The sequence below is a fragment of the Salvelinus namaycush genome, chromosome 37 (assembly GCF_016432855.1).
Source record: "Salvelinus namaycush isolate Seneca chromosome 37, SaNama_1.0, whole genome shotgun sequence".
In the NCBI taxonomy this organism is placed as follows: domain Eukaryota; kingdom Metazoa; phylum Chordata; class Actinopteri; order Salmoniformes; family Salmonidae; genus Salvelinus; species Salvelinus namaycush.
The window spans coordinates 26,609,316-26,629,000 of record NC_052343.1 but is presented as its reverse complement, the minus strand read 5'-3'; the positions used below and the strand labels follow the sequence as shown (position 1 = coordinate 26,629,000).

Here is a 19,685-nt window from a genome sequence, read left to right as displayed (position 1 = left end):
TTGATCCATCCTCAGTTTTCTCCTATCACAGCCATTCAACCCTGTAACTGTTAAAGTCACCATTGGCCTCATGGTGAAATCTCCGGCAACTCAGATAGGAAGGACACCTGTATCTTTGTAGTGACTGGGTGTATTGATACACCATCCAAAGTGTAATTAATAACTTCACCATGCTCAAAGGGATTTTTTTTACCCATTTACCAATAGATGCCCTTCTTTGCGAGGCATTGGAAAACTTCCCTGGTATTTGTGGTTGAATCTGTGTTTGAAATTCACTGCTCGACTGAGGGACCTTAGAGATAATTGGGGTACAGAGATGAGGTAATCATTCATGTTAAAAAATATTATAGCACAGAGATTGAGTCCATGCAATTTATTATGTGACCTGTTAAGCAATATTTTACTCCTGGCTTTATTTAGGCTTGCCATAACAAAGAGATTGAATACTTATTGACTCAAGACATTTCAGCTTTTAATTTTTAATGAATTTGTAAAAATTTCGAAAAACATAATTCCACTTGGACATTATGGGGTATTGTGTGGTAGGCCGGTGACAAAAATATCTCAATTTAACCCATTTTCAATTCAGGTTTTAACACAACAAAATGCGGAACAGGTCAAAGGGTGTGAATACTTCCTGAAGCCCCTGTTTTTGTAGTAAAACAAGAATAGGAGTTTAAGAAATTCATAATAGCCTATTTAGTCTATGTGAATAGTTTGAGTCTAGGCATATTTCATTATGCACAATGAAAGAACAAGTAAAATATTCTAACAACACGATACTAATTTAATCAACTTCCTAATTTTGCTGCTCTGATATCCTGTGAAATAGCATAAAGACACCTGGGCACCTCAGGACATCTTCCTTATCAATGAAGCCTATAGTCATTTGATTGACAAGTCCTCTTATTATTTGATTGTGATAATTAATCTCTTGTTAAGATGATAAAATATTGAATCCCCATTTTACAGATTCAGGCATGTTCCAAAATGGATTCTCAACAGACAGGGGTTCTGACCAATGGTGGCTCAGATAACAGGAGTGTCGGCCAATCCTTGAAGAGATCGGGGACTGGCCAGAGATCCATGAGGAGCCAGTGGACTCCTTGATCTTATCCTGCCCACCAGGTAACCTCCAATAATGCTCCCTTAAACAGTACAGGTGTCGAATCAAAACCTTTTTAGGCCAAACGAGGAGGGGCTGGGAGAGCGCCCTGCGGGCTCAACCAACCAATCACAGTCAAGAGTGGACTTCCTGGTGTGTGCGATCAACCAATCAGAGTCAAATCAGATGTTCCTGGATTGTGCAACAGGCCAATCACAGACTCTGCAGCTCTCAGCTCTGCCAAAGACGTGCCTCCCTCTGATTCTAAAGGGAGTAGGTTAGAAGCCAGAGCTGTTTGGTCTGGGACCAGTTGAAATGCCCTGACCTCCACTACTGTGACTGGTACGGGTCAGATGGAGGATGTGTGTGTTGAAGAGATAGAACACACTGAGGAGCCTCTCTACAGGATGGAGACAGAAGAGAGGGATCAGAGGAGAGATGGAGAGAAGGATGTTACACAAGACAGGAATGGTAGTCCCATTGTCCCTGAAACGCCTCTCATGGCCGACACAGCCAAGGCAGAGAGGGATGGAGGGATAAGGGCGGAGAAAGAAAGGAACGATAGAGAGGATGAGAGAGTGATCCCACTTTTCCTACCCCCTAGTCGATGTCATGGTGGAAAAGAGAGACCAGGAGAGGATAGAGGAGAGAGAGCGGAGGCAGGGAAAGGAGTTTGGGGGAGAAGAGAGGAAGAGGAGGGAGAAGTGTTGGATCTGAGCTTCCCTAAAAAGAGAGAGATCAAGGAGAGGAGCCTTTGGCATGAGAGCTCACTGCTTATGGAGGTAGATGAGGTAGAGGGGGATGGAGATAGGGACATAGTAGAGGAAGATGATGGTGATGATGATGAAGAGGATTCTATATTGAGAATGGATGGAGCTGACATTTTTGGGGGACCTCTCTTGTATCCCTTGTTCTTCTCTACCTCCGTGTTCACCTCCCTCTCTTCCATAGACTCTGAAAGTGAAGGTCTTCTCCTGATAGATGACCAGGGTATTCCATACACACTCAACCCCGAGGGGCACAAAGTGCCCCAAATGGACTCATCCAGGCCAGACAACCCCCCCTCAAGCCAGCCAAAGGTGCAGTCCAGCTCATTGGAGGTAGAGGATGACAGGTCGTCTCATATAACCACAGCAGGGGTCACTTACCTCAGCCAAAGTTTAGTAAAAACTCCACACACACACAAGGAAAACATATGTCCCGCTCCTATTACGTCTATGAAACCCTCACAGAAGTCAGAACTTCTAAAAAATACAGAACACTCAAAGAACCCAGAACTCTCACAGAATGCGGAACCCCCTAAGGTTCTAGATTCAGGTGTGAAATCTGTTAGTGAGGCTAGTGCTGCTGTTTCCCAACCCTCTGGTTCTGCTGTACACCTCCAACCCCCTCAGCCTATCCAGATCCTGACTAACCCCTCCAACACCCCCATCCTCCTCTTCCCCTCCTCCACCCAGCTCTCCTCCATTCCCCTAACCAAGACTGATGCCAACCCAGGCCTCCTGGCCTTCTCTCTCCCCCTCTCCCTCACCCAGAACACTCCCAGTGCCTCCACCTCTATGTTCCTTCTCCTCTCCTCTACCTCCACCGCCATTGCTCTCATTGACCCCTCCACCGGTCAGCTCTCCCAAATCACTGCCTCCTCTTCATCCCCTCTTTCTCTCTCTCTCTCTTCTGGTCAGCTCGCCACATCAGTGTCATCCCTCCCTGCCAATCCCTCCCACCCAGTTATTAGATCGACACCCAACAACTCCCCTACCATCCTATCAAGAGAGAGTCCCATCGTTAACCCTCCCGCCCCCCTGACCTCCCCCTCTGTGGTCTCCTGCCCTCCCTCCAAGCAGCCCAGTGCTGATGGCAGTTCTAAAGCAGTTCTACTCAGCTTACCTCCTCACAAACACACTGAACCAAACTGTTGTGACCCCAACACCAATCATCAGTCACTATCTACTGAAGAAACCCAAATGGAGTCTGTCCCAAATGGGTCATCTCCTACTAAAGGCCCTCCCCTTACACACCCGCAATCCCCTTCTCTGTCCTTTGACTTCAGTTTGGAGGCATCCGACCAATCAAAAGCCCCAGAGTCAAAGCACACCTCCCTCCCATGGGACGACCATCTCTACTTCTCCTCCGCCACCGCTCCTCCCTCCCCTCCCCTTGCCCCCATCTTCCCCTCCAGCGGACCCAGGAACCTGAACCCCCTGGACCCTCTGGACCCCCTGTCCCCAGCCTCCTCTCCCTCCTCTGGGCCACGAAGGGTACTCTACTGCGCTCTCTGCCCCAGGATCTTCTACTACCTGTCTGACCTGGAGCGTCACTCCATCACCCACTCTCAGAACAAACCCCATGTCTGCCTGCAGTGTGGCAAGGCCTTCAAACGCTCCAGCCATTTGCAGGTGAGCTCAGTTGTTCATAAATGTTTGACTTGTGGTGTGGTGATTTGGTGGGCTCATGATGACATATTGTTTTCAAATCAAATTTTATTTGTCACATGCACCGAATACAACAGGTGTAGACCTTACAGTGAAATGCTTACTTACAAGCCCCTAACCAACAATGCAGTTTAAAAAAATACAAAAAATAAACAAGAAATAAAACAAGAAATAAAAGTAACAAATAATTAAAGAGCAGCAGTAAAATAAGGGGGTACCGGTACAGAGGTAATTGAGGTAATATGTACATGTAGGTAGAGTTCTTAAAGTGACTATGCATAGATAATAACAGAGAGTTGTAGCAGTGTAAAAGAGGGGGGGGGGGGGGGCAATGCAAATAGTCTGGATAGCCATTTGATTAGATGTTCAGGAGTCTTATGGCTTGGGGGTAAAAACTATTTAGAAGCCTCTTTGACCTACACTTGGTGCTCCAGTACCGCTTGCCATGTGGTAGCAGAGAGAACAGTCTATGACTGGGGTGGCTGGAGTCTTTGACAATTTTTAGGGCCTTCCTCTGACACTGCCCGGTATAGAGGTCCTGGATGGCAGGAAGCTTGGCCCCAGTGATGTACTGGGCCGAACGCACTACCCTCTGTAGTGCCTTGCGGTCGGAGGCCGAGCAGTTGCCATACCAGGCAGTGATGCAACCAGTCAGGATGCTCTCGATGGTGCAGCTGTAGAGCCTTTTGAGGATCTGAGGACCCATGCCAAATCTTTTCAGTCTCCTGAGGGGGAATAAGCATTGTTGTGCCCTCTTCACAACTGTCTTGGTGTTTCTACCATGATAGTTTGTTGGTGATGTGGATTAGAGGTCGACCGATTAATCGGAATTCTCGGGGGATCCAATCTTGCAACCTTACAGTTAACTAGTCCAATGCTCTAACACCTGATTACATTGCACTCCACGAGGAGCCTGCCTGTTACGCGAATGCAGTAAGCTAAGGTAAATTGCTAGCTATTATTAAACTTATCTTATAAAAAACAATCAATCAATGACTGTCATTGCTCCAATGTGTACTTAACCATAAACATCAATGCCTTTCTTAAAATCAATACACAAGTATATATTTTTAAACCTGTATATTTAGCTAAAAGAAATCCAGGTTAGCAGGCAATATTAACCAGGTGAAATTGTGTCATTTCTATTGCGTTCATTGTACGCAGAGTCAGGGTATATGCAACAGTTTGGGCCACCTGGCTCTTTGCGAACTAATTTGCCAGAATTTTATGACATAACATCGAAGGTTGTGCAATGTAACAGGAATATTTATACTCATGGATGCCACCCGTTAGATAAAATACGGAACGGAAAAAACGTTTTGTTTTCGAGGTGATAGTTTCCGGATTAGTCAAAGGTATATGGTTTAGAGAGAAATAGTCGACGCGTTATAATTCCTGTAATAACTTGCGGCTGAACTTGAAAGGGGTTCCTTCTTTATTTTACCGTTCATGTCTTCCATAGAGAATGTCTTGATCTACTTCAAATAAGGTCTGTGTTTCACGGAGGAGCAGACTGACAGGGGAACATGCAGACAAGCTCTGCTTTCTGCACTACAACCCAAAACTTCTTAACTGGGAATATTGAAGACCCATGAAAGCTGGTGGTTCGTTTTAACATATGTTCTCATGTTATTTGAGACTAAATTGATTTTATTTATGTATTATATTAAGTTAAAATAAGTGTTCATTGTTCATTCAGTATTGTTGCAATTGTCATTATTACAAAAATGTGTGTGTGTGTATGATATATATATATATATATATATATATATATATATATATATATATATATATATATATATATATATATATAAATACATATTATATATATTTTTTTAATCGGCCGATTAATCGGTATCGGCTTTTTTTTGTCCTCCAATAATCAGTATCGGTATCGGCGTTGAAAAATCATAATCGGTCGACCTCTAATGTGGATACCAAGGAACTTGATGCTCTCAACCAGCTCCACTACAGACCGTCGATGAGAATGGAGGCGTGCTCGGTCCTCCTTTTCCTGTAGTCCACAATCATCTCCTTTGACTTGATCACGTTGAAGGAGAGGTTGTTGTCCTGGCACCACACGGCCAGGTCTCTGACCTCCTCCCTATAGGCTGTCTCGTTGTTGTTGGTGATCAGGCCTACCACTGGTGTGTCATCGGCAAACTTAATGATGGTGTTGGAGTCATGCCTGGCCGTGCAGTCATGAGTGAACAGGGAGTACAGGAGGGGACTGAGCACGCACCCCTGAAGGGCACCTGTGTTGAGGATCAGTGTGGCGGCTGTGTTGTTACCTACCCTTACCACCTGGGGGCGGCCCGTCAGGAAGTCCAGGATCCAGTTGCAGAGGGAGGTGTTTAGTACCAGGGTCCTTAGCTTAGTGATGAGCTTTGAGGGCACTATGGTGTTGAACGCTGAGCTGTAGTAAATTAATAGCATTCTCAAATAGGTGTTCCTTTTGTCCAGGTGGGAAAGGTCAGTGTGGAGTGCAATAGAGATTGCATCATCTGTGGATCTGTTAGGGTGGTATGCAAATTGGAGTGGGTCTAGGGTTTCTGGGATAATGGTGTTGATGTGAGCCATGACCAGCCTTTCAAAGCACTTCATAGCTACAGACGTTATCTGTTTTGATTGTGTTTGAAGTGGAACTAGGTCAGATTTCAGATTTCATCTTGTAATGACTGCTATGTAATAAGTAGGTATAAACATATCATAATATATGAACATGAATGTATAGTATTATCTAACAAACGTGACCCTCGTCCTTTGACACTGAACAGAGACACAAGCACATTCACACGGGCGAGAGGAACTTTGTGTGCCCCATCTGCTCCAAGCGTTTCAGGGAGGCGGGCGAGCTGCAGCGCCATCAGAGGGTACACACAGGAGAGAAGCCCTACCAGTGCCCGCTGTGCCACACACGCTTCGCCGAGCGCAACACCCTGCGTCGACACACCAGACGCAAACACCCTTACCACCAGGCAGCTATGGCGATGCTGTCCGAGAGAGGAGCAGGGGGAGGAGGAAGAGAAGGAGGGGATGAAGATGAGGGCACAGAAGAGTGGTATAGTTCCACTGTGTCCAACTTGGACAACTCTGACTCTGAACCAGATTCTGAGGTCATTTCCTGAGGCTGATCCTCTTGAATAAAGGAAAGGAGGAGGAGGAGAAGGAGGAGGAGAAGGCGAAGGAGGAGGAGGAGGAGAAGGAGGAGGAGAAGGAGGAGGAGGAGAGCAAAGGTGGTGTAGCTTCACTGTGTTCAACTTGGACAACTCTGACACTGAAAGGGATTGAAAATTACCGAAAGTACCCGAATGGTACTTTCCAATGAGAACATTGGTTATATTTATTTATTAATTTCTCTTGAATGTATTTTATTTCCATTCTGAAAATGATCACTGATCTCATAAATCATTTCCAATCAAGTATTCCTTCGATTTTCGTTGTTTCCACAACTATAGGGCGGAAAATGTTAATGGACATTCTAAAAAGGTCACCCTTTGACATTCTGCTATAACAATACTTTTGCACTACCAAAGTACAAACAATTATGTTGTAAAAAACGGTCACAATGATTTATTGTAAAATTGTTCTTTATTACTATATTTTTTTCTTCTCTTGTGGGAGCTGTAATTATTATTGAGTGAGATTATTTAACTTTCTTACTATTAAAGACACTGTCGTTTGCACTTTTGAAAAGTGGATTTTGTGTTCAAATTTGAGAACAATAGCCTCCAATTTGTCCTTTTTACATGGTTTTTACATTGTGATTTCTGCTGCTTATGCCTTCAAAACAAGGTGCACTAATTTGTTAAATGCATAGAACAGAATTCTGACCAATGTTTTGTTGTTGCTGATTGCACCACTGATGCAATTGAAGCTTATGATAAATGCTAATCATGTTAACTTATTTCAGTTCAACCTCCCTGTGTGTGTACAGGGCCTTCAGAAAGTGTTCATACACCATGAGTTATTCCACATGTTGTTGTGTTACAGCCTGAATTAAACATGGATTTAACAGATTCTTTTCTCCTACACACAATACCCCATAATGACAAAGTGAAAACATGTTTTGAGAAATGTTTGCAAATGTATTGAAAATGAAAAACATAAATATCTAATTTACGTAAGTATTCACACACCTGAGTCAATACATGTTGGAATCACCTTTAGCAGTGAGTCTTTCTGGGTCTCTAAGAGCTTTGCACACCTGGATTCTACAACATTTGCACATTATTATTTTTACAGTTCAAGCTCTGTCAAGTTGGTTGTTGATCATTACTAGATAGACATTTTCAACTCTTGCCATAGATTTTCAAGACGATTTAACTCAAAACTGTAACTAGGCTACTCAGGAACATTCAATGTTGTCTTGGTAAGCAACTCCAGTGTATATTTTCCTTGTGTTTTAGGTTGTCCTGCTGAAAGGGGAATTTGTCTCCCAGTATCTGTTGGAAAGCAGACTGAACCAGGGTTTCCTCTAGGATTTTGCCTGTGCTTAACTTTATGTCCTTACTAAAAAAAGTGTTATGTTTGGGGCAAATCAAACACAATACATCTGTCACGTTCCTGACCTTATTTCCTTTGTTTAGTCTTTGTTTAGTTGGTCAGGACGTGAGCTGGGTGGGCATTCTATGTTTTGTGTTTCTATGTTGGGTTTGTTGTTTGGCCTAATATGGTTCTCAATCAGAGGCAGGTGTTTGTCATTGTCTCTGATTGGGAACCATATTAAGGTAGCCTGTTTTCACTGTTGGTTTGTGGGTGATTGTCTATGTCTAAGTTGCCTGTGTCTGCACTTATTGTTTATATAGCTTCACGTTCGTCGGTTTGTTGTTTTGTTTAGTTTTGTAAAGTGTTCTTCGTCTTCGTTTATTAAATATGTATTCATTTCACGCTGCGCCTTGGTCCTCATCTCTTTCACCCGAAGACGAGCGTGACAACATCAGAGTACCACTCTTCATATTTTTAAGCATAGTGGTGGCTGCATCATGGTATGGGTATGCTTGTCATCGGCAAAGGCTAGGGAGTTTTTTAGGATAAAAATGAATGGAATAGAGTTCATTTCTTTGCCACATTTTTAAAAATGTTACTTTAGTGCCTTATTGCAAACAGGATGCATCTTTGGAATATTTTTATTCTGTACAGGCTTCCTTTTTTTCACTCTGTCATTTAGACAACCTGATCTCAGAGCATTTCGTATTATTCTGTAGGCAAATCTGCAACGCTCCATTTAATATCATATTTTACGTTTCGTATGGTATGGTATGTATACATTTGTGGATGTCCATCATCCATTTCGTTTGATATGTTTCGAATGAAAATTTGTATAATGTGTTAAGAATTTCCAAAACGTACAATATGTTACTAATTTGCAAAACTCATGATATGTTACAAATTGTAATTTGTTGTGGTTAACGTTAGCTAGCTGGCTAACATTAGCTAGGCTAGGGGTTAGGGTTGAGGTTAGGGTTCAGTTTAGGAGTTAGGTTAAAGAGTTAAGGTTAGGGTTATGAGAAGAGTTAGCTAACATGCTAAGTTGTTGCAAAGTAGCTAAAAGTAGTAAGTAGTTGGAAAGTTGCTAAAATGCTAAAGTTGTCCGTGATGAGATTCAACATGAAACGTTTGGGTTGCTAGACGTTCACGTTGTATGCCTACCCATCCACCCTGACCAACCACCCTCCTTTTGGTTTTGCCTTCAGTAACCTTCTGTCTTATGTAACCATACCAAACTTAACATATCATACTAATTTGAGTATCCCGGATTTACATTTACTATGTTACGTCTAGTCTATGAGACCACTCTGAGTAACTATAAGGTTATTGAGCCATCCTCAGTTTTCTCCTATCACAGACATTAAACTCTGTAACTGTTTTAAAGTCACCATTGGTCTCATGGCGAAATCCCCGAGCGGTTTCCTTCCTCTCAGGAAAATGAGTTAGGAAGGACGCATTTATCCTTGTAGTGACAAGGGTGTATTAATACACCATCCAAATTGTAATTTATAACTTCACCATGCTCAAAGGTATATTCAATGTCCGCTTTTTTTTTTTTTTACCCAGCCCTTTGCGAGGCATTGGAAAACCTCCATGGTCTTTGTGGTTGAATCTGTGTTTGAAATTCACTGCTCGTCTCAGGGACCTTACAGATAATTGTATGTGTGGGGAACAGAGATGAGGTAGTCATTCAAAAATCATGTTAAACACTATTATTGCACATAGAGTAAGTCCATGCAACTTATTACGTGACTATGCTAAGCACATTTTTAACTCCTGAACTTATTTAGGCTTGCCTTAACAAAGGGGTTGAATACTTATTGACTCAAGACATTTCAGCTGTTAATATTTTATTATTTCAGCTTTTAATATTTTATTTAAAACACAATTCCACTTTGACATTATGGGGTATTGTGTGTAGGCCAGTGACACAAAATCTAAATTTAATTGATTTTAAATTCAGGCTGATTTGTACATGGTGTTCCTGGCATCCTTCTGGCATCGTTCACTAGTCTCCTTTCCTTCAGGACAATCCTTCAAATGATGTCAGATCAGTAGTCATGGAGAAATGGAAACAAGGGCATAAATTGAATCAAGTTAAATAGAAGTTTAAAACTTGATTAACTTTATTTTGGGCCAATTGTCGATCTATTAAGATAATGAATTACATTTTTTAATGACGTTGACATCATTCACAGTGAAATCCATTCAGGTCTTTCTGTCCTGGTCTCTGTGGTAGCTGATATATGTGCTAGGTTTGTGACCTGTGCAGTTGGGATGTTTCCTAGGGGCTAATTGGGTTTGTAAGGCAGGCTTCAGTTTTTTTCTCCTCCTTCCCACAATTTTCTGTTCCATTAATCCTTCTTTAGGCTAATAGAACCTCGCTGACGATACATCATGAAATGGTGTATCTCCTAAATGACCTGACTGAATCTGTACTCTGCATCATCAGGGTAAAGTTCATTATTACTGACTAGGACCATACCATTACTGCTAAACAGGACCATACCATTAATAATGACCAGAACCATAACATTACTACTGACCAGGACCATACCATTAATACTAACCAGGACCATACTATTCCTACTAAACAGGACCATACCATTACTACTGACCAGAACCATAACATTACTACTGACCAGGACCATACCATTAATACTAACCAGGACCATACCAGTAATACTGACCAGGACCATACCATTAATACTGACCAGGACCATACCATTACTACTGACCAGGACCATACCATTAATACTGACCAGGACCATACCATTAATACTAACCAGGAACATACTATTCCTACTAAACAGGACCATACCATTACTACTGACCAGGACCATACATTTACTACTGAACTACTGACCAGGACCATAACATTACTACTGACCAGGACCATACCATTACTGCTGACCAGGACCATACCATTAATACTGACCAGGACCATACCATTACTACTGACCAGGACCATACCATTACTACTGAACTACTGACCAGGACCATAACATTACTACTGACCAGGACCATACCATTACTACTGACCAGGACCATACCATTACTACTGACCAGGACCATACATTTACTACTGACCAGGACCATACCATTACTACTGACCAGGACCATACATTTACTACTGACCAGGACCATACCATTACTACTGACCAGGACCATACCATTAATACTGACCAGGAGCATACCATTACTACTGACCAGGACCATACCATTACTACTGACCAGGACCATACCATTACTACTGACCAGAACCATACCATTACTACTGACCAGGACCATACCATTACTACTGACCAGGACCATACCATTACTACTGACCAGGATCAAATGCCATTACTACTGACCAGGACCATACCATTAATACTGACCAGAATCAAATGCCATTACTACTGACCAGGACCATACCATTACTACTGACCAGGACCAAATGCCATTACTACTGACCAGGACCATACCATTAACACTGACCAGGATTTTAACATTACTGCTGGCCAGGACCATACCATTACTGCTGACTCGGGCCATACCATTACTACTGACCAGGACCATACCATTACTACTGACCTGGACCATACCATTAATACTGACCAGGACCATACCATTACTATTGACCAGGACCATACCATTACTATTGACCAGGACCATACCATTACTACTGACCAAGACCATACCATTACTGCTGACCAGGACCATAACATTACTACTGGCCAGGACCATACCATTACTATTGACCTGGACCGTACCATTATTTCTGACCAGGACCATACCATTTCTATTGACCTCGACCATACCATTACTGCTGACCAGACATACCACAGTGTTCCTGGATGTCATATGACAGTCTGACAGGCTCTGGATGTATAATGCACTGCCCTGTAGCAAGGGCTAGCAGTCTCAATTCTGGAGGGCTGCAGTGTGCAGGGTTTTGATTCAGCACAGCACTAACATGTAAGTTAGAGCTTGGCCGGAAAAAAACCTTCACACAAGGCGGCCTTCAAGGCCCAGGGTTTGCCCGCCGCCACTCATCTCTAGGATGATCTCACTGATCTCCCTAACACTCCTGTGCAGAAGGAAGGGAGAGAGAGGAGAGGCCAGAGTCCTGTATGTGCATATGGAACCTACCATATGAATGCCCTTGGTAACAAGTTCCAGTGCTAGCTATTGGTTCATTATTAATACCAATACTGTATTACTGCTAGATTATTACACTACAGCACTGTTCTCCAATACTGTGTTACTCTAGATTATTACACTACAGCACTGTTCTCCAATACTGTGTTACTGCTAGATTATTACACTACAGCCCTGTTCTCCAATACTGTGTTACTCTAGATTATTACACTACAGCACTGTTCTCCAATACTGTGTTACTGCTAGATTATTACACTACAGCACTGTTCTCCAATACTGTGTTACTGCTAGATTATTACACTACAGCACTGTTCTCCAATACTGTATTACTGCTAGATTATTACACTACAGCGCTGTTCTCCAATACTGTGTTACTGCTAGATTATTACACTACAGCACTGTTCTCCAATACTGTGTTACTCTAGATTATTACACTACAGCACTGTTCTCCAATACTGTGTTACTGTTAGATTATTACACTACAGCACTGTTCTCCAATACTGTATTACTGCTAGATTATTACACTACAGCACTGTTCTCCAATACTGTGTTACTGCTAGATTATTACACTACAGCACTGTTCTCCAATACTGTGTTACTCTAGATTATTACACTACAGCGCTGTTCTCCAATACTGTGTTACTCTAGATTATTACACTACAGCACTGTTCTCCAATACTGTGTTACTCTAGATTATTACACTACAGCACTGTTCTCCAATACTGTGTTACTCTAGATTATTACACTACAGCACTGTTCTCCAATACTGTGTTACTCTAGATTATTACACTACAGCGCTGTTCTCCAATACTGTGTTACTGCTAGATTATTACACTACAGCACTGTTCTCCAATACTGTGTTACTCTAGATTATTACACTACAGCACTGTTCTCCAATACTGTGTTACTGCTAGATTATTACACTACAGCACTGTTCTCCAATACTGTGTTACTCTAGATTATTACACTACAGCACTGTTCTCCAATACTGTGTTACTCTAGATTATTACACTACAGCGCTGTTCTCCAATACTGTGTTACTCTAGATTATTACACTACAGTGCTGTTCTCCAATACTGTGTTACTCTAGATTATTACACTACAGCACTGTTCTCCAATACTGTGTTACTCTAGATTATTACACTACAGCACTGTTCTCCAATACTGTGTTACTGTTAGATTATTACACTACAGCGCTGTTCTCCAATACTGTGTTACTCTAGATTATTACACTACAGCACTGTTCTCCAATACTGTATTACTCTAGATTATTACACTACATTACTGTTCTCCAATACTGTGTTACTCTAGATTATTACACTACAGCACTGTTCTCCAATACTGTGTTACTGCTAGATTATTACACTACAGCACTGTTCTCCAATACTGTGTTACTCTAGATTATTACACTACAGCACTGTTCTCCAATACTGTATTACTCTAGATTATTACACTACATTACTGTTCTCCAATACTGTGTTACTCTAGATTATTACACTACAGCGCTGTTCTCCAATACTGTGTTACTGTTAGATTATTACACTACAGCACTGTTCTCCAATACTGTGTTACTGCTAGATTATTACACTACAGCGCTGTTCTCCAATACTGTGTTACTCTAGATTATTACACTACAGCACTGTTCTCCAATACTTTATTACTCTAGATTATTACACTACAGCACTGTTCTCCAATACTGTGTTACTGCTAGATTATTACACTACAGCACTGTTCTCCAATACTGTGTTACTGTTAGATTATTACACTACAGCACTGTTCTCCAATACTGTGTTACTGCTAGATTATTACACTACAGCACTGTTCTCCAATACTGTGTTACTGTTAGATTATTACACTACAGCACTGTTCTCCAATACTTTATTACTCTAGATTATTACACTACAGCACTGTTCTCCAATACTGTGTTACTCTAGATTATTACACTACAGCACTGTTCTCCAATACTGTGTTACTGCTAGATTATTACACTACAGCACTGTTCTCCAATACTGTGTTACTGCTAGATTATTACACTACAGCACTGTTCTCCAATACTGTGTTACTCGCGATTATTACACTACAGCACTGTTCTCCAATACTTTATTACACTAGATTATTACACTACAGCACTGTTCTCCAATACTGTGTTACTCTAGATTATTACACTACAGCACTGTTCTCCAATACTGTATTACTGCTAGATTATTACACTACAGCACTGTTCTCCAATACTGTATTACTGCTAGATTATTACACTACAGCACTGTTCTCCAATACTGTGTTACTCTAGATTATTACACTACAGCACTGTTCTCCAATACTGTATTACTGCTAGATTATTACACTACAGCACTGTTCTCCAATACTGTGTTACTGTTAGATTATTACACTACAGCACTGTTCTCCAATACTGTGTTACTGCTAGATTATTACACTACAGCACTGTTCTCCAATACTGTGTTACTGTTAGATTATTACACTACAGCACTGTTCTCCAATACTTTATTACTCTAGATTATTACACTACAGCACTGTTCTCCAATACTGTGTTACTCTAGATTATTACACTACAGCACTGTTCTCCAATACTGTGTTACTGCTAGATTATTACACTACAGCACTGTTCTCCAATACTGTGTTACTGCTAGATTATTACACTACAGCACTGTTCTCCAATACTTTATTACTCGCGATTATTACACTACAGCACTGTTCTCCAATACTTTATTACACTAGATTATTACACTACAGCACTGTTCTCCAATACTGTGTTACTCTAGATTATTACACTACAGCACTGTTCTCCAATACTGTATTACTGCTAGATTATTACACTACAGCACTGTTCTCCAATACTGTATTACTGCTAGATTATTACACTACAGCACTGTTCTCCAATACTGTGTTACTCTAGATTATTACACTACAGCACTGTTCTCCAATACTGTATTACTGCTAGATTATTACACTACAGCACTGTTCTCCAATACTGTGTTACTGCTAGATTATTACACTACAGCGCTGTTCTCCAATACTGTGTTACTCTAGATTATTACACTACAGCGCTGTTCTCCAATACTGTGTTACTCTAGATTTTTACACTACAGCACTGTTCTCCAATACTGTGTTACTCTAGATTATTACACTACAGCATTGTTCTCCAATACTGTGTTACTCTAGATTATTACAATACAGCGCCGTTCTCCTATACTGTGTTACTCTAGATTATTTCACTACAGTGCTGTTCTCCAATACTGTGTTACTCTAGATTATTACACTACAGCACTGTTCTCCAATACTGTGTTACTCTAGATTATTACACTACAGCACTGTTCTCCAATACTGTGTTACTCTAGATTATTACACTACAGCACTGTTCTCCAATACTGTGTTACTGCTAGATTATTACACTACAGCACTGTTCTCCAATACTGTGTTACTCTAGATTATTACACTACAGCACTGTTCTCCAATACTGTGTTACTGCTAGATTATTACACTACAGCACTGTTCTCCAATACTGTGTTACTGTTAGATTATTACACTACAGCACTGTTCTCCAATACTGTGTTACTGCTAGATTATTACACTACAGCACTGTTCTCCAATACTGTGTTACTGTTAGATTATTACACTACAGCACTGTTCTCCAATACTGTGTTACTCTAGATTATTACACTACAGCACTGTTCTCCAATACTTTATTACTCTAGATTATTACACTACAGCACTGTTCTCCAATACTGTGTTACTGTTAGATTATTACACTACAGCACTGTTCTCCAATACTGTATTACTGCTAGATAATTACACTACAGCGCTGTTCTCCAATACTTTATTTCTCTAGATTATTACACTACAGCACTGTTCTCCAATACTGTGTTACTGCTAGATTATTACACTACAGCACTGTTCTCCAATACTTTATTACTCTCTAGATTATTACACTACAGCACTGTTCTCCAATACTTTATTACTCTAGATTATTACACTACAGCACTGTTCTCCAATACTGTGTTACTCTAGATTATTACACTACAGCACTGTTCTCCAATACTGTGTTACTCTAGATTATTACACTACAGCACTGTTCTCCAATACTGTGTTACTGCTAGATTATTACACTACAGCACTGTTCTCCAATACTGTGTTACTGCTAGATTATTACACTACAGCGCTGTTCTCCAATACTGTGTTACTCTAGATTATTACACTACAGCGCTGTTCTCCAATACTGTGTTACTCTAGATTATTACACTACAGCACTGTTCTCCAATACTGTGTTACTCTAGATTATTACACTACAGCACTGTTCTCCAATACTGTGTTACTGCTAGATTATTACACTACAGCACTGTTCTCCAATACTGTGTTACTGCTAGATTATTACACTACAGCGCTGTTCTCCAATACTGTGTTACTCTAGATTATTACACTACAGCGCTGTTCTCCAATACTGTGTTACTCTAGATTATTACACTACAGCACTGTTCTCCAATACTGTGTTACTCTAGATTATTACACTACAGCACTGTTCTCCAATACTGTGTTACTCTAGATTATTACACTACAGCGCTGTTCTCCAATACTGTGTTACTCTAGATTATTACACTACAGTGCTGTTCTCCAATACTGTGTTACTCTAGATTATTACACTACAGCACTGTTCTCCAATACTGTGTTACTCTAGATTATTACACTACAGCACTGTTCTCCAATACTGTGTTACTGCTAGATTATTACACTACAGAGCTGTTCTCCAATACTGTGTTACTGTTAGATTATTACACTACAGCACTGTTCTCCAATACTGTGTTACTCTAGATTATTACACTACAGCACTGTTCTCCAATACTGTGTTACTCTAGATTATTACACTACAGCACTGTTCTCCAATACTGTGTTACTCTAGATTATTACACTACAGCACTGTTCTCCAATACCGTGTTACTCTAGATTATTACACTACAGTACTGTTCTCCAATACTGTGTTACTCTAGTTTATTACACTACAGCACTGTTCTCCAATACTGTGTTACTCTAGATTATTACACTACAGCACTGTTCTCCAATACTGTATTACTGCTAGATTATTACACTACAGCACTGTTCTCCAATACTGTGTTACTCTAGATTATTACACTACAGCGCTGTTCTCCAATACTGTGTTACTCTAGATTATTACACTACAGCACTGTTCTCCAATACTGTGTTACTGCTAGATTATTACACTACAGCACTGTTCTCCAATACTGTGTTACTCTAGATTATTACACTACAGCACTGTTCTCCAATACTGTATTACTCTAGATTATTACACTACAGCACTGTTCTCCAATACTGTGTTACTCTAGATTATTACACTACAGCACTGTTCTCCAATACTGTGTTACTCTAGATTATTACACTACAGCACTGTTCTCCAATACTGTGTTACTCTAGATTATTACACTACAGCGCTGTTCTCCAATACTGTGTTACTCTAGATTATTACACTACAGCACTGTTCTCCAATACTGTGTTACTCTAGATTATTACACTACAGCACTTTACTCCAATACTTTATTACTCTAGATTTTTACACTACAGCACTGTTCTCCAATACTGTGTTACTGCTAGATTATTACACTACAGCACTGTTCTCCAATACTGTGTTACTCTAGATTATTACACTACAGCACTGTTCTCCAATACTTTATTACTCTAGATTATTACACTACAGCACTGTTCTCCAATACTGTGTTACTGCTAGATTATTACACTACAGCACTGTTCTCCAATACTGTGTTACTGTTAGATTATTACACTACAGCACTGTTCTCCAATACTGTGTTACTGATAGATTATTACACTACAGCACTGTTCTCCAATACTTTATTACTCTAGATTATTACACTACAGCACTGTTCTCCAATACTTTATTACTCTAGATTATTACACTACAGCACTGTTCTCCAATACTGTGTTACTGTTAGATTATTACACTACAGCACTGTTCTCCAATACTGTATTACTGCTAGATAATTACACTACAGCGCTGTTCTCCAATACTTTATTACTCTAGATTATTACACTACAGCACTGTTCTCCAATACTGTGTTACTGCTAGATTATTACACTACAGCGCTGTTCTCCAATACTGTGTTACTGTTAGATTATTACACTACAGCACTGTTCTCCAATACTGTGTTACTCTAGATTATTACACTACAGCACTGTTCTCCAATACTGTGTTACTCTAGATTATTACACTACAGCACTGTTCTCCAATACTGTGTTACTTCTAGATTATTACACTACAGCACTGTTCTCCAATACTGTGTTACTGCTAGATTATTACACTACAGCACTGTTCTCCAATACTGTGTTACTCTAGATTATTACACTACAGCACTGTTCTCCAATACTGTGTTACTCTAGATTATTACACTACAGCACTGTTCTCCAATACTGTGTTACTGCTAGATTATTACACTACAGCACTGTTCTCCAATACTGTGTTACTCTAGATTATTACACTACAGCACTGTTCTCCAATACTGTGTTACTCTAGATTATTACACTACAGCACTGTTCTCCAATACTGTGTTACTCTAGATTATTACACTACAGCACTGTTCTCCAATACTGTGTTACTCTAGATTATTACACTACAGCACTGTTCTCCAATACTGTATTACTGCTAGATTATTACACTACAGCACTGTTCTCCAATACTGTGTTACTGCTAGATTATTACACTACAGCGCTGTTCTCCAATACTGTGTTACTCTAGATTATTACACTACAGCGCTGTTCTCCAATACTGTGTTACTCTAGATTATTACACTACAGCGCTGTTCTCCAATACTGTGTTACTCTAGATTATTACACTACAGCGCTGTTCTCCAATACTGTGTTACTGCTAGATTATTACACTACAGCGCTGTTCTCCAATACTGTGTTACTGCTAGATTATTACACTACAGCACTGTTCTCCAATACTGTGTTACTGCTAGATTATTACACTACAGCACTGTTCTCCAATACTGTGTTACTCTAGATTATTACACTACAGCACTGTTCTCCAATACTGTGTTACTGCTAGATTATTACACTACAGCACTGTTCTCCAATACTGTATTACTCTACATTATTACACTACAGCACTGTTCTCCAATACTGTGTTACTGCTAGATTATTACACTACAGCACCTGTTCTCCAATACTGTGTTACCTCTAGATTATTACACTACAGCCTGGTTCTCCAATACTGTGTTACTGCTAGATTATTACACTACAGCGCTGTTTCTCCAATACTGTGTTACTCTAGATTATTACACTACAGCACTGTTCTCCAATCTGTGTTACTCTAGATTATTACACTACAGCGCTGTTCTCCAATAATGTGTTACTGCTAGATTATTCACTACAGCACTGGTTCTCCAATACTGTGTTACTCTAGATTATTACACTACAGCACTGTTCTCCAATACTGTATTACTCTAGACTATTAACACTATACAGCACTGTTC

At 40.4% G+C, this 19,685-nt stretch overlaps 1 protein-coding gene across 1 annotated transcript; it reads left to right on the top strand.

Annotated features, from left to right (window-relative positions):
- Positions 1 to 1,717: 1,717 nt before the first annotated feature.
- On the top strand, positions 1,718 to 6,665 carry LOC120030937 (zinc finger protein 524-like). Its single transcript, XM_038976441.1, has 4 exons — positions 1,718 to 1,811; positions 2,057 to 2,123; positions 3,327 to 3,501; positions 6,315 to 6,665. The coding sequence occupies exons 1-4, from the start codon at positions 1,718 to 1,720 to the stop codon at positions 6,663 to 6,665; spliced, it is 687 nt and encodes a 228-aa protein (XP_038832369.1).
- Positions 6,666 to 19,685: the final 13,020 nt, after the last annotated feature.